This window comes from Oncorhynchus mykiss, chromosome 24 (assembly GCF_013265735.2).
Source record: "Oncorhynchus mykiss isolate Arlee chromosome 24, USDA_OmykA_1.1, whole genome shotgun sequence".
NCBI classification, from domain to species: domain Eukaryota; kingdom Metazoa; phylum Chordata; class Actinopteri; order Salmoniformes; family Salmonidae; genus Oncorhynchus; species Oncorhynchus mykiss.
The window spans coordinates 39,820,451-39,847,491 of record NC_048588.1 but is presented as its reverse complement, the minus strand read 5'-3'; the positions used below and the strand labels follow the sequence as shown (position 1 = coordinate 39,847,491).

Genomic DNA, 27,041 nt, shown 5'->3' with positions numbered 1-27,041 from the left:
CTGTAGAGCAGCTCTGTGTGCAGAGCACTAAGTGATAGCATACGAATACATACTTAATTTCAGTGTGTGTGTGTGTGTGTGTGCGTGTGTGTGTGTGTGTGTGCGCGTGTGTGTGCGTGTGTGTGTGTGTGTGTGTTTAAGGTGAGCACAGTACTGGACAGTGTGATCTTACCCCCCAGACCACATAGCAAAACATGTTAGTTAGTGTCAGCGGTCATAACTAACACTTTACCCCACCTAATTACTGTGTGGGTGTGTGTGTGTGTGTGTGTGTGTGTGTCTGGGTGGGTGAGCTGAGGTCGGTGGAGAGCGTATAGGGGCAGGGCCTGTGGGTCTGTAGGCAGGAAGGGGTGTGGCTGTTTTGACAGTATAAGTGATGACAGTTAGTCAGTCTCAGGTACACTGCAGCCAGCCTGAGAGAGAGAATACCTTCAGTGTGTGTATGCAACTGGTGACTGGTACACTGTAGCATAGCCTGTTCCGCTCTGAGTACTCTGTAGGAGTAGGCAGTTTAAGTGTGAGTGAAGGTGTGTGCAACAATCTCTTTGCCTGTATCACGGACTACTCTGCTCGTCTGGGAGAGAACAGTGCATGTATCTCCCTGGCTCAGCATTCTGTCAGCATCTGTAGCATCCTCAGTCTGTTGCCAGGGCAACTGAGTCCAAGTCCACTGCCAGTCTGGGGTGAGTTTGTCTACTCTTTCTCTCTCTCTCTCTCTCTCTCTCTGTTTCTCCCTCTCTCTCTTTCTCTCTCTCTCTGTTTCTCGCTCTCTCTCTCTGTGATTCTCCCTCTCTCTTCATCTCTTTCTCTCTTTCTCCCTTTTCGTCTCATTCTTTCGGTTTCTCCCTCTCTCTCTCCTCTCTCTCTCCCCTCTCTCTCTCTCTCTCTCTCTGTTTATCCCCCTCTCTCTGTCTTTATCTGTTCTCTCTCCTGTGTTTTAAACTCTGTGTTTAGTCAGGAAGGCAGTTTTATTGAGCACAGAGAGGAGAGGAATCCTCTGAAAGTTTATTGTTCCTTTATTTAGCTGTTGGACAACTTTACACTCTGTTTCTCAGTGGGACGGCACAGAGAAGGAGGGAGGGAGAGAGGGAAGGAGGGAGGGAGAGGGAGGGAGAGAGGGAAAGAGGGAACAAGAGAGAGGGAAGGAGGGAGGGAGAGAGGGAACAAGAGAGAGGGAAGGAGGGAGGGAGGGAGAGAGGGAACAAGAGAGAGGGAAGGAGGGAGGGACGGAGAGAGGGAACAAGAGAGAGGGAAGGAGGGAGGGAGGGAGAGAGGGAAGGAGGGAGAGAGGGAACAAGAGAGAGAGAAGGAGGGAGGGAGAGAGGGAACAATAGAGAGAGAAGGAGGGAGGGAGAGAGGGAACAAGAGAGAGGGAAGGAGGGAGAGAGGGAAGGAGGGAGAGAGGGAACAAGAGAGAGAGAAGGAGGGAGGGAGAGAGGGAACAATAGAGAGAGAAGGAGGGAGGGAGAGAGGGAAGGAGGGAGAGAGGGAACAATAGAGAGGGAAGGAGGGAGGGAGAGGGAAGGAGGGAGGGAGAGAGAGAACAAGAGGGAGGGAAGAAATGAGAGGGAAGGAAAGACAGAGAAGGAGGTAGGGAGAGAGCGGTGCAAAGAGAGAGGGAAGAAAATAAATTGGATATTTGAAGTCCGAAGAGTTAAACAACTCACTCTCTCCTCCATGGAAACATGTCTGATGTCCGGCGTCCAGGTGGGTTGGATCAGCCTCTGTAGGAGGTATAGATGGAGCCAGCAGACTCAGGTTACCGAAGGCTCTGAAGGCCTATTATTGCTATTATTATTATTATTATTATTGTTATTGTTGTTGTTGTAGTGTTATGACTGCTTACATGTGTGTTATCTTCCCATGTTACAGGTATTGTGGTGATGGTGTAATATGCATCTCTCTTACAGAAGACTAATCATCTGTAATCTAATAGACAGCTGAGATTCACAGAGTTTACCTCTAGATGTTGTAATTGAAGTGTAGCTCAGTTGGTATAGCAACGGCAGGAGAGTGTGTTTGATTCCCAGGACCACCCGAACATAAACTGTGTGTATCATTGACTCTAAGTCTCTTTGGATAAAAGCCTCTTAAATGGCATATTACTATTTCTTGTTTGGCGCGGTTTATTGTGTGTGTGTGTGTACGTGTGTGTACGTGTGTGTGTGTGTGTACGTGTGTGTGTGTGTGTACGTGTGTGTGTGTGTGTACGTGTGTGTGTGTGTACGTGCGTGTGTGCGTGTACGTGTGCGTGCGTGCGTGTGTGGGGTGGCAGGTAGCCGAGCAGTTAAGAGCTTTGGACCAGTAACCGAAAGGTCGCTGGTTCGAATCCCAGAGCCGACTATATGAAAAATCTGTCGATGTGCCCTTGAGCGATTGCTCCTGTAAATCACAGTGGGATAAGACCGTCTGCTAAATGACTACAATGTAAATGTGTGTGTGCGTGTGCGTGCTGCGTGCTGCGTGTGCATGTGCGTGCTGCGTGTGTGTGTGTGTGTGTGCTGCGTTCCTAGGAGGTCTCTAGATGTACTCTGGTCCAATGAGAAGTCAGTTCTGAACTCCAGGGTCACAGAGAGGAAGTGATTTGCTCTCAGTCACAGTTCCATCCTGTCTGTGACTTCGAGGGCGTTCCTTTGTTTCACTGCAGTACTTTACTGTGTTCTGACCTCTAACCTTTCAACTGGTCAGAGGACACGGTGAACAGCTTTAGGATGGTGGGCTTGCGTGTGTATGTTGGCGTGTGTATGTTTGCGTGTGTATGTTTGCGTGTGTATGTTTGCGTGTGTATGTTTGCGTGTGTATGTTTGCGTGTGTATGTGTGTGTGTGTGCACGTCTAGAAGCAGGGGCAGGATGGGAGGGTATTTTGGTGATGGATTCATGAGTTTGTAGGAACATAACTGTGATATAATTATATATATTATATATTATATATATATATATATATATATATATTATATAATATTATATATTCTGAGAAACCTCAATGACCGAACAATATATCTGTGTCTCTGCTATCAGCTCAGTATATCTGACCTGTCTCTGCTATCAGCTCAGTATTTCCTGACCTGTCTCTGCTATCAGCTCAGTATATCTGGCCTGTCTCTGCTATCGGCTCAGTATACCCCTGTGTGTCTGACCTGTCTCTACTATCAGCTCAGTAAACCCCTGTGTGTCTGACCTGTCTCTGCTATCAGCTCAGTATAACTGACCTGTCTCTGCTATCAGCTCAGTAAACCCGTGTGTGTCTGACCTGTCTCTGCTATCAGCTCAGTATACCCCTGTGTGTCTGACCTGTCTCTGCTATCAGCTCAGTAAACCCCTGTGTGTCTGACCTGTCTCTGCTATCAGCTCAGTATAACTGACCTGTCTCTGCTCTCAGCTCAGTATACCCCTGTGTGTCTGACCTGTCTCTACTATCAGCTCAGTAAACCCCTGTGTGGCTGACCTGTCTCTGCTATCAGCTCAGTATAACTGACCTGTCTCTGCTATCAGCTCAGTAAACCCCTGTGTGTCTGACCTGTCTCTGCTATCAGCTCAGTAAACCCCTGTGTGTCTGACCTGTCTCTGCTATCAGCTCAGTATACCCCTGTGTGTCTGACCTGTCTCTGCTATCAGCTCAGTAAACCCCTGTGTGTCTGACCTGTCTCTGCTATCAGCTCAGTATACCCCTGTGTGTCTGACCTGTCTCTGCTATCAGCTCAGTATAACTGACCTGTCTCTGCTCTCAGCTCAGTATACCCCTGTGTGTCTGACCTGTCTCTGCTATCAGCTCAGTATAACTGACCTGTCTCTGCTCTCAGCTCAGTATACCCCTGTGTGCCTGACCTTTCTCTGCTATCAGCTCAGTATAACTGACCTGTCTCTGCTCTCAGCTCAGTATACCCCTGTGTGTCTGACCTGTCTCTGCTATCAGCTCAGTATAACTGACCTGTCTCTGCTCTCAGCTCAGTATACCCCTGTGTGTCTGACCTGTCTCTGCTATCAGCTCAGTAAACCCCTGTGTGTCTGACCTGTCTCTGCTATCAGCTCAGTATACCCCTGTGTGTCTGACCTGTCTCTGCTATCAGCTCAGTAAACCCCTGTGTGTCTGACCTGTCTCTACTATCAGCTCAGTAAACCCATGTGTGTCTGACCTGTTTCTGCTATCAGCTCAGTATAACTGACATGTCTCTGCTCTCAGCTCAGTATACCCCTGTGTGTCTGACCTGTCTCTGCTATCAGCTCAGTATAACTGACCTGTCTCTGCTATCAGCTCAGTATACCTCTGTGTGTCTGACCTGTCTCTGCTATCAGCTCAGTATACCCCTGTGTGTCTGACCTGTCTCTGCTATCAGCTCAGTATAACTGACCTGTCTCTGCTATCAGCTCAGTATACCCCTGTGTGTCTGACCTGTCTCTGCTATCAGCTCAGTATAACTGACCTGTCTCTGCTATCAGCTCAGTATACCCCTGTGTGTCTGACCTGTCTCTGCTATCAGCTCAGTATACCCCTGTGTGTCTGACCTGTCTCTACTATCAGCTCAGTAAACCCCTGTGTGTCTGACCTGTCTCTGCTATCAGCTCCGTATACCCCTTTGTGTCTGACCTGTCTCTACTATCAGCTCAGTATACCCCTGTGTGTCTGACCTGTCTCTGCTATCAGCTCAGTATATCTGACCTGTCTCTGCTATCAGCTCAGTACACCCCTGAGTGTCTGACCTGTCTCTACTATCAGCTCAGTAAACCCCTGTGTGTCTGACCTGTCTCTGCTATCAGCTCAGTATACCCCTGTGTGTCTGACCTGTCTCTACTATCAGCTCAGTATAACTGACCTGTCTCTGCTCTCAGCTCAGTATACCCCTGTGTGTCTGACCTGTCTCTGCTATCAGCTCAGTAAACCTCTGTGTGTCTGACCTGTCTCTGCTATCAGCTCAGTATACCCCTGTGTGTCTGACCTGTCTCTGCTATCAGCTCAGTAAACCCCTGTGTGTCTGACCTGTCTCTGCTATCAGCTCAGTAAACCCCTGTGTGTCTGACCTGTCTCTGCTATCAGCTTAGTATAACTGACCTGTCTCTGCTCTCAGCTCAGTATACCCCTGTGTGTCTGACCTGTCTCTGCTATCAGCTCAGTATACCCCTGTGTGTCTGACCTGTCTCTGCTATCAACTCAGTATAACTGACCTGTCTCTGCTATCAGCTCAGTATACCCCTGTGTGTCTGACCTGTCTCTGCTATCAGCTCAGTATACCCCTGTGTGTCTGACCTGTCTCTACTATCAGCTCAGTAAACCCCTGTGTGTCTGACCTGTCTCTGCTATCAGCTCAGTATACCCCTTTGTGTCTGACCTGTCTCTACTATCAGCTCAGTATACCCCTGTGTGTCTGACCTGTCTCTGCTATCAGCTCAGTATATCTGACCTGTCTCTGCTATCAGCTCAGTACACCCCTGTGTGTCTGACCTGTCTCTACTATCAGCTCAGTAAACCCCTGTGTGTCTGACCTGTCTCTGCTATCAGCTCAGTATATCCCTGTGTGCCTGACCTGTCTCTGCTATCAGCTCAGTAAACCCCTGTGTGTCTGACCTGTCGCTACTATCAGCTCAGTATACCCCTGTGTGTCTGACCTGTCTCTGCTATCAGTTCAGTGTATCTGACCTGTCTCTGCTATCAGCTCAGTATACCCCTGTGTGTCTGACCTGTCTCTGCTATCAGCTCAGTAAACCCCTGTGTGTCTGACCTGTCGCTACTATCAGCTCAGTATACCCCTGTGTGTCTGACCTGTCTCTGCTATCAGCTCAGTGTATCTGACCTGTCTCTGCTATCAGCTCAGTGTATCTGACCTGTCTCTGCTATCAGCTCAGTATACCCCTGTGTGTCTGACCTGTCTCTGCTATCAGCTTAGTAAACCCCTGTGTGTCTGACCTGTCTCTGCTATCAGCTCAGTATAACTGACCTGTCTCTGCTCTCAGCTCAGTATACCCCTGTGTGTCTGACCTGTCTCTGCTATCAGCTCAGTATAACTGACCTGTCTCTGCTATCAGCTCAGTATACCCCTGTGTGTCTGACCTGTCTCTGCTATCAGCTCAGTATACCCCTGTGTGTCTGACCTGTCTCTGCTATCAGCTCAGTATAACTGACCTGTCTCTGCTATCAGCTCAGTGTATCTGACCTGTCTCTGCTATCAGCTCAGTATACCCCTGTGTGTCTGACCTGTCTCTACTATCAGCTCAGTAAACCCATGTGTGTCTGACCTGTTTCTGCTATCAGTTCAGTGTATCTGACCTGTCTCTGCTATCAGCTCAGTATACCCCTGTGTGTCTGACCTGTCTCTGCTATCAGCTCAGTATACCCCTGTGTGTCTGAGCTGTCTCTGCTATCAGCTCAGTATACCCCTGTGTGTCTGACCTGTCTCTGCTATCAGCTCAGTAAACCCCTGTGTGTCTGACCTGTCACTGCTATCAGCTCAGTAAACCCCTGTGTGTCTGACCTGTCTCTGCTATCAGCTCAGTATACCCCTTTGTGTCTGACCTGTCTCTACTATCAGCTCAGTATACCCCTGTGTGTCTGACCTGTCTCTGCTATCAGCTCAGTATATCTGACCTGTCTCTGCTATCAGCTCAGTACACCCCTGTGTGTCTGACCTGTCTCTACTATCAGCTCAGTAAACCCCTGTGTGTCTGACCTGTCTCTGCTATCAGCTCAGTATACCCCTGTGTGCCTGACCTGTCTCTACTATCAGCTCAGTAAACCCCTGTGTGTCTGACCTGTCTCTGCTATCAGCTCAGTAAACCCCTGTGTGTCTGACCTGTCGCTACTATCAGCTCAGTATACCCCTGTGTGTCTGACCTGTCTCTGCTATCAGTTCAGTGTATCTGACCTGTCTCTGCTATCAGCTCAGTATACCCCTGTGTGTCTGACCTGTCTCTGCTATCAGCTCAGTATACCCCTGTGTGTCTGACCTGTCTCTGCTATCAGCTCAGTATACCCCTGTGTGTCTGACCTGTCTCTGCTATCAGCTCAGTAAACCCCTGTGTGTCTGACCTGTCGCTACTATCAGCTCAGTATACCCCTGTGTGTCTGACCTGTCTCTGCTATCAGCTCAGTGTATCTGACCTGTCTCTGCTATCAGCTCAGTGTATCTGACCTGTCTCTGCTATCAGCTCAGTATACCCCTGTGTGTCTGACCTGTCTCTGCTATCAGCTTAGTAAACCCCTGTGTGTCTGACCTGTCTCTGCTATCAGCTCAGTATAACTGACCTGTCTCTGCTCTCAGCTCAGTATACCCCTGTGTGTCTGACCTGTCTCTGCTATCAGCTCAGTATAACTGACCTGTCTCTGCTATCAGCTCAGTATACCCCTGTGTGTCTGACCTGTCTCTGCTATCAGCTTAGTATACCCCTGTGTGTCTGACCTGTCTCTGCTATCAGCTCAGTATAACTGACCTGTCTCTGCTATCAGCTCAGTGTATCTGACCTGTCTCTGCTATCAGCTCAGTATACCCCTGTGTGTCTGACCTGTCTCTACTATCAGCTCAGTAAACCCATGTGTGTCTGACCTGTTTCTGCTATCAGCTCAGTATAACTGACCTGTCTCTGCTCTCAGCTCAGTATACCCCTGTGTGTCTGACCTGTCTCTGCTATCAGCTCAGTATAACTGACCTGCCTCTGCTATCAGCTCAGTATACCCCTGTGTGTCTGACCTGTCTCTGCTATCAGCTCAGTATACCCCTGTGTGTCTGACCTGTCTCTGCTATCAGCTCAGTATAACTGACCTGTCTCTGCTATCAGCTCAGTATACCCCTGTGTGTCTGACCTGTCTCTGCTATCAGCTCAGTATAACTGACCTGTCTCTGCTATCAGCTCAGTAAACCCCTGTGTGTCTGACCTGTCTCTGCTATCAGCTCAGTATACCCCTGTGTGTCTGACCTGTCTCTACTATCAGCTCAGTAAACCCCTGTGTGTCTGACCTGTCTCTGCTATCAGCTCCGTATACCCCTTTGTGTCTGACCTGTCTCTGCTATCAGCTCAGTATACCCCTGTGTGTCTGACCTGTCTCTGCTATCAGCTCAGTACACCCCTGAGTGTCTGACCTGTCTCTACTATCAGCTCAGTAAACCCCTGTGTGTCTGACCTGTCTCTGCTATCAGCTCAGTATACCCCTGTGTGTCTGACCTGTCTCTACTATCAGCTCAGTATAACTGACCTGTCTCTGCTCTCAGCTCAGTATACCCCTGTGTGTCTGACCTGTCTCTGCTATCAGCTCAGTAAACCCCTGTGTGTCTGACCTGTCTCTGCTATCAGCTCAGTATACCCCTGTGTGTCTGACCTGTCTCTGCTATCAGCTCAGTAAACCCCTGTGTGTCTGACCTGTCTCTGCTATCAGCTCAGTAAACCCCTGTGTGTCTGACCTGTCTCTGCTATCAGCTTAGTATAACTGACCTGTCTCTGCTCTCAGCTCAGTATACCCCTGTGTGTCTGACCTGTCTCTGCTATCAGCTCAGTATACCCCTGTGTGTCTGACCTGTCTCTGCTATCAACTCAGTATAACTGACCTGTCTCTGCTATCAGCTCAGTATACACCTGTGTGTCTGACATGTCTCTACTATCAGCTCAGTAAACCCCTGTGTGTCTGACCTGTCTCTACTATCAGCTCAGTAAACCCCTGTGTGTCTGACCTGTCTCTGCTATCAGCTCAGTATACCCCTGTGTTTTGACCTGTCTCTACTATCAGCTCAGTATAACTGACCTGTCTCTGCTCTCAGCTCAGTATACCCCTGTGTGTCTGACCTGTCTCTGCTATCAGCTCAGTAAACCCCTGTGTGTCTGACCTGTCTCTGCTATCAGCTCAGTAAACCCCTGTGTGTCTGACCTGTCTCTGCTATCAGCTTAGTATAACTGACCTGTCTCTGCTCTCAGCTCAGTATACCCCTGTGTGTCTGACCTGTCTCTGCTATCAGCTCAGTATACCCCTGTGTGTCTGACCTGTCTCTGCTATCAGCTCAGTACACCCCTGAGTGTCTGACCTGTCTCTACTATCAGCTCAGTAAACCCCTGTGTGTCTGACCTGTCTCTGCTCTCAGCTCAGTATACCCCTGTGTGTCTGACCTGTCTCTGCTATCAGCTCAGTAAACCCCTGTGTGTCTGACCTGTCTCTGCTATCAGCTCAGTATACCCCTGTGTGTCTGACCTGTCTCTGCTATCAGCTCAGTAAACCCCTGTGTGTCTGACCTGTCTCTGCTATCAGCTCAGTAAACCCCTGTGTGTCTGACCTGTCTCTGCTCTCAGCTCAGTATACCCCTGTGTGTCTGACCTGTCTCTGCTATCAGCTCAGTGTACCCCTGTGTGTCTGACCTGTCTCTGCTATCAGCTCAGTACACCCCTGAGTGTCTGACCTGTCTCTACTATCAGCTCAGTAAACCCCTGTGTGTCTGACCTGTCTCTGCTATCAGCTCAGTATACCCCTGTGTGTCTGACCTGTCTCTACTATCAGCTCAGTATAACTGACCTGTCTCTGCTCTCAGCTCAGTATACCCCTGTGTGTCTGACCTGTCTCTGCTATCAGCTCAGTAAACCCCTGTGTGTCTGACCTGTCTCTGCTATCAGCTCAGTATACCCCTGTGTGTCTGACCTGTCTCTGCTATCAGCTCAGTAAACCCCTGTGTGTCTGACCTGTCTCTGCTATCAGCTCAGTAAACCCCTGTGTGTCTGACCTGTCTCTGCTATCAGCTTAGTATAACTGACCTGTCTCTGCTCTCAGCTCAGTATACCCCTGTGTGTCTGACCTCTCTCTGCTATCAGCTCAGTATACCCCTGTGTGTCTGACCTGTCTCTGCTATCAGTTCAGTGTATCTGACCTGTCTCTGCTATCAGCTCAGTATACCCCTGTGTGTCTGACCTGTCTCTGCTATCAGCTCAGTATACCCCTGTGTGTCTGACCTGTCTCTACTATCAGCTCAGTAAACCCCTGTGTGTCTGACCTGTCTCTGCTATCAGCTCAGTATACCCCTTTGTGTCTGACCTGTCTCTACTATCAGCTCAGTATACCCCTGTGTGTCTGACCTGTCTCTGCTATCAGCTCAGTATATCTGACCTGTCTCTGCTATCAGCTCAGTACACCCCTGTGTGTCTGACCTGTCTCTACTATCAGCTCAGTAAACCCCTGTGTGTCTGACCTGTCTCTGCTATCAGCTCAGTAAACCCCTGTTTGTCTGACCTGTCTCTGCTATCAGCTCAGTATACCCCTGTGTGTCTGACCTGTGTCTGCTATCAGCTCAGTATACCCCTGTGTGTCTGACCTGTCTCTGCTATCAGCTCAGTATATCTGACCTGTCTCTGCTATTAGCTCAGTAAACCGCTGTGTGTCTGACCTGTCTCTGCTATCAGCTCAGTATATCTGACCTGTCTCTGCTATTAGCTCAGTAAACCCCTGTGTGTCTGACCTGTCTCTGCTATCAGCTCAGTATATCTGACCTGTCTCTGCTATCAGCTCAGTATACCCCTGTGTGTCTGACCTGTCTCTGCTATCAGCTCAGTAAACCCCTGTGTGTCTGACCTGTCTCTGCTATCAGCTCAGTAAACCCCTGTGTGTCTGACCTGTCTCTGCTATCAGCTCAGTAAACCCCTGTGTGTCTGACCTGTCTCTGCTATCAGCTCAGTAAACCCCTGTGTGTCTGACCTGTCTCTGCTATCAGCTCAGTAAACCCCTGTGTGTCTGACCTGTCGTTGCTATCAGCTCAGTAAACCCCTGTGTGTCTGACCTGTCTCTACTATCAGCTCAGTAAACCCTTGTGTGTCTGACCTGTCTCTACTATCATCTCAGTAAACCCCTGTGTGTCTGACCTATCTCTGCTATCAGCTCAGTATATCTGACCTGTCTCTGCTATCAGCTCAGTAAACCCCTGTGTGTCTGACCTGTCGCTACTATCAGCTCAGTATACCCCTGTGTGTCTGACCTGTCTCTGCTATCAGCTCAGTGTATCTGACCTGTCTCTGCTATCAGCTCAGTAAACCCCTGTGTGTCTGATCTGTCTCTGGTATCAGCTCAGTACATCTGACCTGTCTCTGCTATCAGCTCAGTAAACCCCTGTGTGTCTGACCTGTCTCTGCTATCAGCTCAGTATACCCCTGTGTGTCTGACCTGTCTCTGCTATCAGCTCAGTATACCCCTGTGTGTCTGACCTGTGTCTGCTATCAGCTCAGTATACCCCTGTGTGTCTGACCTGTCTCTGCTATCAGGTCAGTAAACCCCTGTGTGTCTGACCTGTCTCTGCTATCAGCTCAGTATACCCCTGTGTGTCTGACCTGTGTCTGCTATCAGCTCAGTATACCCCTGTGTGTCTGACCTGTCTCTGCTATCAGCTCAGTAAACCCCTGTGTTTCTGACCTGTCTCTGCTATCAGCTCAGTATATCTGACCTGTCTCTGCTATCAGCTCAGTTAACCCCTGTGTGTCTGACCTGTCTCTGCTATCAGCTCAGTAAACCCCTGTGTGTCTGACCTGTCTCTGCTATCAGCTCAGTAAACCCCTGTGTGTCTGACCTGTCTCTGCTATCAGCTCAGTAAACCCATGTGTGTCTGACCTGTCTCTGCTATCAGCTCAGTATATCTGACCTGTCTCTGCTATTAGCTCAGTAAACCGCTGTGTGTCTGACCTGTCTCTGCTATCAGCTCAGTATATCTGACCTGTCTCTGTTATCAGCTCAGTAAACCCCTGTGTGTCTGACCTGTCTCTGCTATCAGCTCAGTATATCTGACCTGTCTCTGCTATCAGCTCAGTATACCCCTGTGTGTCTAACCTGTCTCTGCTATCAGCTCAGTAAACCCCTGTGTGTCTGACCTGTCTCTGCTATCAGCTCAGTAAACCCCTGTGTGTCTGACCTGTCTCTGCTATCAGCTCAGTAAACCCCTGTGTGTCTGACCTGTCTCTGCTATCAGCTCAGTAAACCCCTGTGTGTCTGACCTGTCTCTGCTATCAGCTCAGTAAACCCCTGTGTGTCTGACCTGTCGTTGCTATCAGCTCAGTAAACCCCTGTGTGTCTGACCTGTCTCTACTATCAGCTCAGTAAACCCCTGTGTGTCTGACCTGTCTCTACTATCATCTCAGTAAACCCCTGTGTGTCTGACCTATCTCTGCTATCAGCTCAGTATATCTGACCTGTCTCTGCTATCAGCTCAGTAAACCCCTGTGTGTCTGACCTGTCTCTGCTATCAGCTCAGTATATCTGACCTGTCTCTGCTATCAGCTCAGTATACCCCTGTGTGTCTGACCTGTCTTTGCTATCAGCTCAGTAAACCCCTGTGTGTCTGACCTGTCTCTGCTATCAGCTCAGTAAACCCCTGTGTGTCTGACCTGTCTCTGCTATCAGCTCAGTAAACCCCTGTGTGTCTGACCTGTCTCTGCTATCAGCTCAGTAAACCCCTGTGTGTCTGACCTGTCGTTGCTATCAGCTCAGTAAACCCCTGTGTGTCTGACCTGTCTCTACTATCAGCTCAGTAAACCCCTGTGTGTCTGACCTGTCTCTACTATCAGCTCAATAAACCCCTGTGTGTCTGACCTGTCTCTGCTATCAGCTCAGTATATCTGACCTGTCTCTGCTATCAGCTCAGTAAACCCCTGTGTGTCTGACCTGTCTCTACTATCAGCTCAATAAACCCCTGTGTGTCTGACCTGTCTCTGCTATCAGCTCAGTATATCTGACCTGTCTCTGCTATCAGCTCAGTAAACCCCTGTGTGTCTGACCTGTCTCTGCTATCAGCTCAGTATATCTGACCTGTCTCTCAGTCAACGTTGTGACAGTAAGTGGCATGTTGAGTTGTCACTGTAATGATTCAGGTGTGTGTCATGTGGAGTTGTCACTGTAATGATTCAGGCGTGTGTCATGTGGAGTTGTCACTGTAATGATTCAGGTGTGTGTCATGTGGAGTTGTCACTGTAATGATTCAGGTGTGTGTCATGTTGAGTTGTCACTGTAATGATTCAGGTGTGTGTCATGTTGAGTTGTCACTGTAATGATTCAGGCGTGTGTCATGTTGAGATGTCACTGTAATGATTCAGGTGTGTGTCATGTTGAGTTGTCACTAATGATTCAGGCGTGTGTCATGTTGAGTTGTCACTAATGATTCAGGCGTGTGTCATGTTGAGTTGTCACTAATGATTCAGGCGTGTGTCATGTTGAGTTGTCACTAATGATTCAGGCGTGTGTCATGTTGAGTTGTCACTAATGATTCAGGCGTGTGTCATGTGGAGTTGTCACTGTAATGATTCAGGTGTGTGTCATGTGGAGTTGTCACTGTAATGATTCAGGTGTGTGTCATCTTGAGTTGTCACTGTAATGATTCAGGTGTGTGTCATGTTGAGTTGTCACTGTAATGATTCAGGCGTGTGTCATGTTGAGATGTCACTGTAATGATTCAGGTGTGTGTCATGTTGAGTTGTCACTAATGATTCAGGCGTGTGTCATGTTGAGTTGTCACTAATGATTCAGGCGTGTGTCATGTTGAGTTGTCACTAATGATTCAGGCGTGTGTCATGTTGAGTTGTCACTAATGATTCAGGCGTGTGTCATGTTGAGTTGTCACTAATGATTCAGGCGTGTGTCATGTTGAGTTGTCACTAATGATTCAGGCGTGTGTCATGTTGAGTTGTCACTAATGATTCAGGCGTGTGTCATGTTGAGTTGTCACTAATGATTCAGGCGTGTGTCATGTTGAGTTGTCACTAATGATTCAGGCGTGTGTCATGTTGAGTTGTCACTAATGATTCAGGCGTGTGTCATGTTGAGTTGTCACTAATGATTCAGGCGTGTGTCATGTTGAGTTGTCACTAATGATTCAGGCGTGTGTCATGTTGAGTTGTCACTAATGATTCAGGCGTGTGTCATGTTGAGTTGTCACTAATGATTCAGGCGTGTGTCATGTTGAGTTGTCACTAATGATTCAGGCGTGTGTCATGTTGAGTTGTCACTAATGATTCAGGCGTGTGTCATGTGGTTGCTGGAGGATCGTAATGTAATCAGAGGTTCTTTATCTTTTCAGGCAAAACCATACTTTTTGATTATGCATTAAATTTTCTCCCTGACTATAGTTCACCAGTTGTCCCATGATCCTCTCTGTTCTACCTGGCTGACTGTAGCTCACCTGTTGTCCCATGATCCTCTCTGTTCTACCTGGCTGACTGTAGCTCACCAGTTGTCCCATGATCCTCTCTGTTCTACCTGGCTGACTGTAGCTCACCTGTTGTCCCATGATCCTCTCTGTTCTACCTGGCTGACTGTAGCTCACCTGTTTTCCCATGATCCTATCTGTTCTACCTGGCTGCCTGTAGCTCACCTGTTGTTCCATGATCCTCTCTGTTCTACCTGGCTGCCTGTAGCTCACCAGTTGTCCCATGATCCTCTCTGTTCTACTTGGCTGCCTGTAGCTCACCTGTTGTCCCATGATCCTCTCTGTTCTACCTGGCTGCCTGTAGCTCACTTGTTGTCCCATGATCCTCTCTGTTCTACCTGGTTGCCTGTAGCTCACCTGTTGTCCCATGATCCTCTCTGTTCTACCTGGCTGCCTATAGCTCACCAGTTGTCTCATGATCCTCTCTGTTCTACCTGGCTGCCTATAGCTCACCTGTTGTCCCATGACCCTCTCTGTTCTACCTGGCTGCCTGTAGCTCACCAGTTGTCCCATGATCCTCTCTGTTCTACCTGGCTGCCTGTAGCTCACCTGTTGTCCCATGATCCTCTCTGTTCTTCCTGGCTGCCTGTAGCTCACCAGTTGTCCCATGATCCTCTCTGTTCTAGGTCATATGTTCAGAGAAGAATACCTGGAAGAAGATGAGGAACCACCTTTGCTGCTCAGCTCTTGTCCTTCTCACGGTACGTTTCTTTGTGTGTGTGTGTGTGTATGTGAGAGAGACGTGTGTGTGTCTCATTATTTGTGTCACTGATCTGAGTGTGTATTCCAGGTGTTTTGCTCTGGAGGGACTGTAGCCGTGCAGTGTCCCTGGGGGGAGGGGTGTGTGTGTCTCCGGTGCCCCAGTGGCCAGGAGCCAATCAAGGTAAGATCCCAAACTCACCTCTCATTACCCTGTCATCCTAACTCACCTCTCATTACCCTGTCATCCTAACTCACCTCTCATTACCCTGTCATCCTAACTCACCTATCATTACCCTGTCATCCTAACTCACCTCTCATTACCCTGTCATCCTAACTCACCTCTCATTACCCTGTCATCCTAACTCACCTCTCATTACCCTGTCATCCTAACTCACCTCTCATTACCCTGTCATCCTAACTCACCTCTCATTACCCTGTCATCCTAACTCACCTCTCATTACCCTGTCATCCTAACTCACCTATCATTACCCTGTCATCCTAACTCACCTCTCATTACCCTGTCATCCTAACTCACCTCTCATTACCCTGTCATCCTAACTCACCTCTCATTACCCTGTCATCCTATCTCACCTCTCATTACCCTGTCATCCTAACTCACCTCTCATTAAATCAAATAAAATGTATTTATATAGCCCTTATATCAGCTGATATCTCAAAGTGCTGTACAGAAACCCAGCCTAAAACCCCAAACAGCAAGCAATGCAGGTGTAGAAGCACGGTGGCTAAGAAAAACTCCCTAGAAAGGCCAGAACCTAGGAAGAAACCTAGAGAGGAACCAGGCTATGTGGGGTGGCCAGTCCTCTTCTGGCTGTGCCGGGTGGAGATTATAACAGAACATGACCAAGAGGTTCAAATGTTCATAAATGACCAGCTGGGTCAAATTATAATAATCACAGTAGTTGTCGAGGGTGCAACAAGTCAGCACCTCCAGGAGTAAATGTCAGTTGGCTTTTCATAGCGGATCATTGAGAGTATCTCTACCGCTCCTGCTGTCTCTAGAGAGTTGAAAATAGCAGATCTGAGACAGGTAGCACGTCCGGTGAACAGGTCAGGGTTCCATAGCCGCAGGCAGAACAGTTGAAACTGGAGCAGCAGCACGGCCAGGTGGACTGGGGACAGCAAGGAGTCATCATGCCAGGTAGTTCTGAGGCATGGTCCTAGGGCTCAGGTCCTCCGAGAGAGAGAAAGAAAGAGAGAATTAGAGAGAGCATACTTAAATTCACACAGAACACCGGATAAGACAGAAGTACTCCAGATATAACAAACTGACACTAGCCCCCCGACACATAAACTACTGCAGCATAAATACTGGAGGCTGAGACAGGAGGGGTCAGGATACACTGTGGCCCCATCCGATGATACCCCCGGACAGGGCCAAACAGGCAGGATGTAACCCCACCCACTTTGCCAAAGCACAGCCCCCACACCACTAGAGGGATATCTTCAACCACCAACTTACCATCCTGAGACAAGTCCAAGTATAGCCCACAAAGATCTCCGCCATGGCACAACCCAAAGGGGGGCGCCAACCCAGACAGGAAGATCACGTCAGTGACTCAATCCACTCAAGTGACACACCCCTCCTAGGGACGGTATGAAAGAGCACCAGTAAGCCAGTGACTCAGCCCCTGTAATAGGGTTAGAGGCAGAGAATCCCAGTGGAGAGAGGGGAACCGGTCAGGCAGAGACAGCAAGGGCGGTTTATTGCTTCAGAGCCTTTCCGTTCACCTTCACACTCCTGGGCCAGACTACACTCAATCAATTGACCTACTGAAGAGATGAGTCTTCAGTAAAGACTTAAAGGTTGAGACCGAGTCTGCGTCTCTCACATGGGTAGGCAGACCATTCCATAAAATTGGAGCTCTATAGAAGAAAGCCCTGCCTCCAGCTGTTTGCTTAGAAATTCCAGGGACAATTAGGAAGATGTAGCGTACTTGTAGGTATGTACGGCAGTACCAAATCAGAAAGATAGGTAAGGGCAAGCCCATGTAATGCTTTGTAGGTTAGCAGTAAAACCTTGAAATCAGCCCTGGCCTTAACATAATGCCAGTGTAGTAGGGAGGCTAGCACTGGGGTAATATTATCAAATTTTGGGGTTCTAGTCAGGATTCTAGCAGCCATATTTAGCATTAACTGAAGTTTATTTAGTGCTTTATCCGGGTAGCCGGAAAGTAGAAGTAACAAAAGCATGTATTAATTTTTCTGCACCATTTTTGGACAGAAAGTTTCTGATTTTTGCAATGTTACATAGATGGAAAAAAGCTGTCCTTGAAACAGTCTTGATATGTTCGTCAAAAGAGAGATCAGGGTCCAGAGTAACGCTGAGGTCCTGAGACGACTGTACAACCATCAAGATTAATTGTCAGATTCAACAGAAGATCTCTTTGTTTCTTGGGACATAGAACAAGCATCTCTGTTTTGTTCGAGTTTAAAAGTAGAAAGTTTGCAGCCATCCACTTCCTGTATGTCTGAAACACAGGCTTCTAAGCGAGGGCAATTTTGGGGCTTCACCATGTTTCATTAAAATGTACAGCTGTGTGTCATCCGCATAGCAGTGAAAGTTAACATTATCTTTTCGAATGACATCCCCAAGAGGTAAAATATATAGTGAAAACAATAGTGGTCCTAAAACGGAACCTTGAGGAACACCAACATTTACAGTTGATTTGTCAGAGGACAAACCATTCACAGAGACAAACTGATATCTTTCCGACAGATATGATCTGAACCAGGCCAGAACTTGTCCGTGTAGACCAATTTGAGTTTCCAATCTCTCCAAAAGAATGTGGTGATCGATGGTATCAAAAGCAGCACTAAGGTCTAGGAGCACGAGGACAGATGCAGAACCTTGGTCTGACGCCATTAAAAGGTCACGATGGGGTCTAAAACTAGACTGAAGCATTTCGTATACATTGTTTGTCTTCAGAAAGGCAGTGAGTTGCCGCGCAACAGCTTTTTCAAAAAAAATTGAGAGGAATGGAAGATTCGATATAGGCTGATAGTTTTTTATATTTTCTGGGTCAAGGTTTGGCTTTTTCAACAGAGGCTTTATTACTGCTACTTTTAGTAAGTTTGGTACACATCCGGTGGATAGAGAGCTGTTTATTATGTTCAACATAGGAGGGCCAAGCACAAGAAGCAGCTCTTTCAGTAGTTTAGTTGGAATAGGGTCCAGTATGCAGCTTGAAGGTTTAGAGGCCATGATTATTTTCATCATTGTGTCAAGAGATATAGTACTAAAACGCTTGAGTGTCTCTCTTGATCCTAGGTCCTGGCAGAGTTGTGCAGACTCAGGACAACTGAGCTTTGGAGGAATATGCAGATTTAAAGAGGAGTCTGTAATTTGCTTTCTAATGATCATGATCTTTTCCTCAAAGAAGTTCATGAATTTATTACTGCTGAAGTGAAATCCATCCTCTCTTGGGGAATGCTGCTTTTTAGTTAGTTTTGCGACAGTATCAAAAATACATTTCGGATTGTTCTTATTTTCCTCAATTAAGTTGGAAAAATAGGATGATCGAGCAGCAGTGATCGCTCTTTGTTACTGTCTTTCCAAGCTAATCGGAAGACTTCCAGTTTGGTGTGGCGCCATTTCCGTTCCAATTTTCTGGAAGCTTGCTTCAGGGCTCGGGTATTTTCTGTATACCAGGGAGCTAGTTTCTTATGACAAATGTTTTTAGTTTTTAGGGTTGCAACTGCATCTAGGGTATTGCGCAAGGTTAAATTGAGTTCCTTGGTTAGGTGGTTAACTGATTTTTGTCCTGTGACGTCCTTGGGTAGGCAGAGTTTGTCTGGAAGGGCATCAAGGAATATTTGGGTTGTCTGAGGATTTATAGCACGACTTTTGATGCTCCTTGGTTGGGATCTGAGCAGATTATTTGTTGCGATTGCAAATGTAATAAAATGGTGGTCCGATAGTCCAGGATTATGAGGAAAACATTAAGATCCACAACATTTATTCCATGGGACAAAACTAGGTCCAGAGTATGACTGTGACAGTGACATGTTGGACAAAACCCACTGAGTCGATGATGGCTCCGGAAGCCTTTTGGAGTGGGTCTGTGGACTTTTCCATGTGAATATTAAAATCACCAAAAATGTGAATATTATCTGCTATGACTACAAGGTCCGATAGGAATTCAGGGAACTCAGTGAGGAATGCTGTCTATGGCCCAGGAGGCCTGTAAACAGTAGCTATAAAAAAGTGATTGAGTAGGCTGCATAGATTTCATGACTAGAAGCTCAAAAGACGAAAACGCTGTTGTTTTTTTTGTAAATTGAAATTTGCTATCGTAAATGTTAGCAACACCTCTGCCTTTGCGGGATGCACGGGGGATATGGTCACTAGAGTAACCAGTAGGTGAGGCCTCATTTAACACAGTAAATTCATCAGGCTTAAGCCATGTTTCAGTCAGGCCAATCACATCAAGATTATGATCAGTGATTAGTTCATTGACTATAACTGCCTTTGAAGTGAGGGATCTAACATTAAGTAGCCCTATTTTGAGATGTGAGGTATCACAATCTCTTTCAGGAATGGCAGGAATGTAGGAGATCTTTATTCTAGTGAGATTGCTAAGGCAAACACCACAATGTTTAGTTTTGCCCAACCTAGGTCGAGGCACAGACACGGTCTCAATGGGGATAGCTGAGCTGACTACACTGACTCTGCTAGTGGCAGACTCCACTAAGCTGGCAGGCTGGCTAACAGCCTGCTGCCTGGCCTGCACCCTATTTCATTGTGGAGCTAGAGGAGTTAGAGCCCTGTCTATGTTGGTAGATAAGATGAGAGCATCCCTCCAGCTAGGATGGAGTCCGTCACTCCTCAGCAGGCCAGGCTTGGTCCTGTTTGTGGGTGAGTCCCAGAAAGAGGGCCAATTATCTACAAATTCTATATTTTGGGAGGGGCAGAAAACAGTTCTCAACCAGCGATTGAGTTGTGAGACTCTGCTGTAGAGCTCATCACTCCACCTAACTGGAAGGGGGCCAGAGACAATTACTCAATGCCGAAACATCTTTCTAGCTGATTTACAGGCTGAAGCTATGTTGCGCTTGGTGACCTCTGACTGTTTCATCCTAACATTGTTGGTGCCGACGTGGATAACAATAACTCTATACTCTCTACACTCGGCAGTTTTAGCTTTAGCCAGCACCTTCTTCAGATTAGCCTTAACGTCGGTAGCCCTGCCCCCTGGTAAACAGTGTATGATCGCTGGATGATTCGTTTTAAGTCTAATACTGCGGGTAAAGGAGTTGCCAAAAAACTAGGGTTTTCAATTTGTCAGAGCTAAATATTATACATTTATATATATATATACAGTATATTTATATATATAGTATATTTATATATATATATTATATATATATATATATATATATATAGTATATATATATATAAATGTATAATATACTGTATATATATTGTGTATATATATACAAATATACTGTATATATATATATATACTTTATATATAAAATGTATAATATACTGTATATATATATATATATATATATATATATATACATACACTGCTCAAAAAAATAAAGGGAACACTAAAATAACATCCTAGATCTGAATGAATGAAATATTCTTATTAAATACTTTTTTCTTTACATAGTTGAATGTGCTGAAAGGGGATACACATGGGCGTCACACGTCCTATATATATACACAGTATATGTCTCTGCACAATTTCATATGAAACCGAAAAATAGGTAATGTATCTTAGTTCCTGCCCAGAACGGCAGTGTTAGTCATTCTGGAACATCTTATTGAACACAGAACAACTGTAGTGTATGTGTGTAATTACAGTGGTCCATCTACTCTGTTCTGAGATGTGAAGATGTTTTCTCCTGCCAGGCTTGCGGGCAGGTCAAGGGACCAGGCGAGGTGGTGCAATGTCAGTCTTGTCCAGCGGGCACGTTTTCAGACGGCTATGACTCTGATCAATGTCGCCCACACTCCTCCTGCGGGGTCCTCAACAAAATGGTTTTGACCTCTGGTACATCACACTCTGATGCTGTCTGCGGAGACTGCCTGTCTGGGTATGTATCCCCATACTACCCTCTCCCTGTTCCTCAATATGAGGAGACAAAACTACCCTCTCCCTGTTCCTCAATATGAGGAGACAAAACTACCCTCTCCCTGTTCCTCAATATGAGGACATCAAAACTACCCTCTCCCTGTTCCTCAATATGAGGAGACAAAACTATCCTCTCCCTGTTCCTCAATATGAGGAGACAAAACTACCCTCTCCCTGTTCCTCAATATGAGGAGACAAAACTACCCTCTCCCTGTTCCTCAATATGAGGACATCAAAACTACCCTCTCCCTGTTCCTCAATATGAGGAGACAAAACTACCCTCTCCCTGTTCCTCAATATGAGGAGACAAAACTACCCTCTCCCTGTTCCTCAATATGAGGACATCAAAACTACCCTCTCCCTGTTCCTCAATATGAGGAGACAAAACTACCCTCTCCCTGTTCCTCAATATGACGACACCATAACTACCCTCTCCCTGTTCCTCAATATGAGGACATCAAAACTACCCTCTCCCTGTTCCTCAATATGAGGAGACAAAACTACCCTCTCCCTGTTCCTCAATATGACGACACCATAACTACCCTCTCCCTGTTCCTCAGTATGAGCACATCAAAACTACCCTCTCCCTGTTCCTCAATATGAGGAGACAAAACTACCCTCTCCCTATGTATCTCAATATGAGGACACCATAACTACCCTCTTCTCCCTGTTCCTCAATATGAGGACATCAAAACTACCCTCTCCCTGTTCCTCAATATGAGGAGACAAAACTACCCTCTCCCTGTTCCTCAATATGAGGAGACAAAACTACCCTCTCCCTGTTCCTCAATATGAGGAGACAAAACTACCCTCTCCCTGTTCCTCAATATGAGGACATCAAAACTACCCTCTCCCTGTTCCTCAATATGAGGAGACAAAACTACCCTCTCCCTGTTCCTCAATATGAGGAGACAAAACTACCCTCTCCCTGTTCCTCAATATGAGGAGACAAAACTACCCTCTCCCTGTGTATCTCAATATATACCAAACAAGTGCAACAACCATGTTTTTTCTTCCTAAAAATGTAATGACTAAAATGTAAATATAACATGGGACCAGGAAATGAATCCACTGCTATGATAACATGGTATTGTTGTGATATTGTTTGGTGCCTCTAGGTTCCACCCCACTGCTATGATAACATGGTATTGTTGTGATATTGTTTGGTGCCTCTAGGTTCCACCCCACTGCTATGATAACATGGTATTGTTGTGATATTGTTTGGTGCCTCTAGGTTCCACCCCACTGCTGGGAGGACAGCCTCCACCCTGGTCTGTGTGAGAGGTGAGTGTGGACAGAAACAATATCACACCAACAAATAAACAAACAAATGTTTCCACTGGTGTAATAATGGTTTTAACAGGGTCATATTCTCTCTCCCCCCTCATGTCTCTGTTTCTCTCTGTCCTTCCCAAAACCCTAGCTCCCCCTTATCTCTCCCCAGCCCCCCCTGCCCAGTCTACCCACGTGCGCGCGGTGCGTACGGTAGGTAAGGGTTTGGCGGGAAGTGGCGGCCTGTCGGTGAACGGTACGGCAGTACAGAGCCCGGAGGAGAAGAGTACAGAGTATGCCGTGTTCGTCCTGGTGCCAATCTTCTGTGTGATGGGACTCCTGGGGATCCTCATCTGTAATATCCTCAAGAAGAAAGGATACCACTGTACTGCCGAGAAGGAGGGAGGAGACGAGGAGAATGCCACACCACAGAAAGAGGGTGAGAGAGAAAGAGAGACAGAGAGTTAGGGAGAGAGAAACATGAGAGTTTAATATAACAAACCTTTGGTTTTCAGATGTAAGAATGTTTTTTATACCTCCTCACCTTAAGTTATATTGACATGTCTTGGCCTTTCACCTTTCACCTTCCTAAATCCATCCTGAATCCACATGTCTAGTAGGTCCTGAAAAACTGTCCTAATCACTACATTTGAGTTAAAAGAAAATGCAAAATCGACATTCAAGCCTGATTGGATTACCAAATCCTTATCCCTATCCGGAGAATCACAATCAAATTGTACAGTTTTGAAAACCCCCCGATTCTAACATTTAATCCTATCCGATTGCTGAAATCTTCTCAGTTAACATTTGAAATCTGTCCCTGGACAGTAAACCTGAATCCTCAGACTCACTGTTTCAGATCTGACAGATTTACACGTAAAGGGGATACACATGGGCGTCACACATCCCGTCACACACTGGGAAGCAGGTCTCTACAGAACACAAGGAGGCTCCTGAATAAGCTGATATCTCTCTAAGGGCAGTGATGTAGATCCTCTGATACAGACGATAGCTACATCTCTCACAATCACAGGGCACAAACAAATCCCGTTTTTCTTTCAGCCCTTTTCATAGACAGTAGTCATGTTAGACTATAAGCCATGTAACGAGGGTGTGGTGGGGGGAACTAATAACTCTGACGCAAAGGGAACAGTACACATTCTAATCCACTTAAGATCAGATGGAATTCCATAACACACACACGCGCGCGCACACACGCACGCACGCACGCACGCACACACACACACACACTTCCAATCCCTATCTGGTTGGCATTGCCTTTGTATCTCTTGCTCTGCTTTGATGCATGATGATCACAGTGAGGAGAGAGTGTATCTTTATTTGAGTGTGTGTGTGTGTGTGTGTGTGTGTGTGTGTGTGTGTGTGTGTGTGTGTGTGTGTGTGTGTGTGTGTGTGTGTGTGTGTGTGTGTGTGTGTGTGTGTGTGTGTGTGTGTGTGTGGTGTGTGTGTGTGTGTGTGTTTGTGCCACCAGCTGTGTTTGATGACACAGCTGTCTCTACAATAGGCCTGGCCTTACAGCGTCGTCTCCGTTGACAACTGTTTATGTTTCCTGTTGCTGTGTCCATGCTTACCTCCGCTACACTGTCACACCAGGGCTGGACTTGTTTATCTTGTTTTCTCCCTCTTCCTGTCTGATGTTGCTAGTGTCTCAGTCTCCATCCCCTTGTGAAACCGTAGCTGCCCTGTAGCATGGAGAAACTCCCTCTCGCCCTCCCCTCCTGCTTTTCTCCCTCTCTACGAGGAACAAGACACTATCAGTCTATCTCTCCTATCCCAGATCAATTATTCAATAATGTCTCCTCTCCTTTCCTTTCCTCTCCCGTCTCTCTCTCTCTCTCATTCCTTCTCTGCCTCTCTCGCTCTCTTTTCTTCTCTCTGATTCTCTCTCTCGCTCTCTCCCTCTCCTTCTCTCTCTATCTCTCTCTCTCTCCCTCCTCTCTCTCCCTATCTCTCTCTCCCTCTATATTTCTCTCTCCCTCTATCTCTCTCTCCCTTTTTCTCTTCCTCTTGTCTCTCTCTCTCTCTCTTTCCTTCTGTCTCTCTCTCTCTCTCTTTTCTTCTCTCTCTCTCTGTCTCTCTCTGTATCTCTTTTCTTCTCTCTCTCTGTCCTTCTCTTTCTCTGTCTCTCCCTCTCCTTCTCTCTCTCTCTTACACCAGCACTTTACTCATTAATGTGTGTGTGTGTGTGTGTGTGTGTGTGTGTGTGTGTTGTGTTTGAGACACCATTTCGTCTGTCAGTTCTCTTTTAACCTCCACTGACACAGTGAACACTCATTTGAGAGCACGGGGTTGTATAAGCTATACAGAATACATATATGTGTATTGCATTTGTAGATATATGGCTTTGGGTAAAGTATTGAGAAGTAGTTAGTTGGTGTTAGTCTGCGCTAACACTCCCTGCGTCACAAAGATAGGCTGACTCAGGCTGCTGCAGAAATACCATTGTTCACGGTGGAGAGGAAGCTATTGTTGTGGAACAAAGACAGACGGACGGACGGACGGACAGACGGACAGACACACAGACAGACACACAGACAGACACACAGACACACAGACAGAGTGCTGAATGGAGCATGCAGCTGAGTTAGCTATTCTAGTGCCTCCATCTGTTCGCTTCTTGCATCTATTCTGTTGGTTGCTCTCATACAAGGACCGTCAGCCTTATGAGAGAGAAAGGAGGGCAGATAGAGAATAGGAGAATAAAACATATTTAGTTATAGGGAGCAAGAGAGAAATGTGGAATGAAATAGACAGAGACACAGAGACAGACAGAGAAAGAGAGAGATAGAAAGAGAGACAGAGAGAGCGAGAGAGACAGAGACAGAGAGACAGAGACAGAGAGAAAGAGAGAGATAGAAAGAGAGACAGAGAGAGCGAGACAGAGACAGAGAGAGACAGAGACAGACAGAGAGAGCGAGAGAGAGACAGAGAGAGACAGAGAGAGAGAATAGTTGAGAACTAGGGAGATTTAGCAAGCTTAATCAGCTCTGTTGGTGTACACAGTCCCAAAGTTGTCTGACATACCATCCCACTGACGTCTCTATTCAGTCACTCAAACACACATCACATCACACATTCACACGGGGAGAGTCTCTCATTTCCAGAGCTTTTTCTTTATTGAGTTGAAAAGTCATTTTGGTTCAATTCCCTGTTTATTATTTCTAAGATGAATCCCAGTGTCGTCCCTATTTAGTTCTCTGGTAGCCTACTTTCACATGACCTGTCATTATCTCTGGGTAGTCAACTACTAACAGTAATGTTGAATGTTTCTCTCCCTATATTTACCCCCCCCCCCCCCCCCCCCCCCCTCTCTCTCTCCCTCTCTTTCTCCCCCTCTCTCTCTGTAGGTAACGGTTGTCCCTACATCGTAGATGACCCTAATGAAGACACCATCAGTGTTCTGGTACGCCTCATCACAGAGAAGAAAGGTACCAGTCCCTTTATGATGATGTCAATGCTTCTTCTGATTTCATAGGCCTGATCCTAGTGCAGCCCCTAGCCCTTTACCAGTTGTGTGTTTGGAGAACCGAAGCAAAACAACAACGCTGTAAGCTCTTCTATGCCCACTACAAGGCCCAGGTTAAGCCACGTTGCTTCCTCCTATACAGTCTCTTCAGATCTGCAAACACAGAAAGACGGCTCTGCTAAGTGAAACCACTAACTGCCTCAATATGAATAGCAGCCTATTAATTTCCCTGCTGTGGGACTCTAACACTATTGATCTAACACTATTGATCTAACACTATTGATCGATTGAGTTACTGTGGTGAGTGCTGTCATCACAATTTCCCTAAGGAATCCCCACGTGTGTGTGTGTGTGTGTGTGTGTGTGTGTGTGTGTGTGTGTGTGTGTGTGTGTGTGTGTAATCACTCATGCAGCTGTTCTCTGTAGTATTTGCTGAAGCGCTGTATGTGTTGTAGAGAATGCTGCTGCCCTGGAGGAGCTGCTATTGGAGTACGAGAGTAAACAGATGGACATCAGCAAAGCCTCCGCAATCAAGTGAGAACCCTGTATATAATACATACCTTAGTGTTCTGGGTCAGAGCAATGACCCTGCCTAGACAATACATACCTTAGTGTTCTGGGTCAGAGCAATGACCCTGCCTAGACAATACATACCTTAGTGTTCTGGGTCAGAGCAATGACCCTGCCTAGACAATACATACCTTAGTGTTCTGGGTCAGACAATGACCCTGCCTAGACAATACATACCTTAGTGTTCTGGGTCAGACAATGACCCTGCCTAGACAATACATACCTTAGTGTTCTGGGTCAGAGCAATGACCCTGCCTAGACAATACATACCTTAGTGTTCTGAGTCAGAGCAATGACCCTGCCTAGACAATACATACCTTAGTGTTCTGAGTCAGAGCAATGACCCTGCCTAGACAATACATACCTTAGTGTTCTGGGTCAGAGCAATGACCCTGCCTAGACAATACATACCTTAGTGTTCTGGGTCAGAGCAATGACCCTGCCTAGACAATACATACCTTAGTGTTCTGGGTCAGATCAATGACCCTGCCTAGACAATACATACCTTAGTGTTCTGGGTCAGATCAATGACCCTGCCTAGACAATACATACCTTAGTGTTCTGGGTCAGAGCAATGACCCTGCCTAGACAATACATACCTTAGTGTTCTGAGTCAGAGCAATGACCCTGCCTAGACAATACATACCTTAGTGTTCTGGGTCAGAGCAATGACCCTGCCTAGACAATACATACCTTAGTGTTCTGGGTCAGAGCAATGACCCTGCCTAGACAATACATACCTTAGTGTTCTGAGTCAGAGCAATGAC

At 46.8% G+C, this 27,041-nt stretch overlaps 1 protein-coding gene across 4 annotated transcripts in view; it reads left to right on the top strand.

Annotated features, from left to right (window-relative positions):
* Positions 1 to 27,041, top strand: part of LOC110503477 (tumor necrosis factor receptor superfamily member 19L) — a 166,124-nt gene that overhangs the window by 135,943 nt on the left and 3,140 nt on the right. For all 4 annotated transcript variants that reach the window (XM_036961716.1, XM_036961719.1, XM_036961717.1 and 1 more), the window contains 7 exons: positions 14,766 to 14,840; positions 14,930 to 15,022; positions 20,723 to 20,907; positions 22,180 to 22,229; positions 22,369 to 22,656; positions 25,586 to 25,666; positions 26,160 to 26,238. In XM_036961716.1, coding sequence (XP_036817611.1) covers positions 14,799 to 14,840; positions 14,930 to 15,022; positions 20,723 to 20,907; positions 22,180 to 22,229; positions 22,369 to 22,656; positions 25,586 to 25,666; positions 26,160 to 26,238 — 818 coding nt within the window. In that variant the 5' untranslated portion in view covers positions 14,766 to 14,798. The remainder of the gene's footprint in view (positions 1 to 14,765; positions 14,841 to 14,929; positions 15,023 to 20,722; positions 20,908 to 22,179; positions 22,230 to 22,368; positions 22,657 to 25,585; positions 25,667 to 26,159; positions 26,239 to 27,041) is intronic.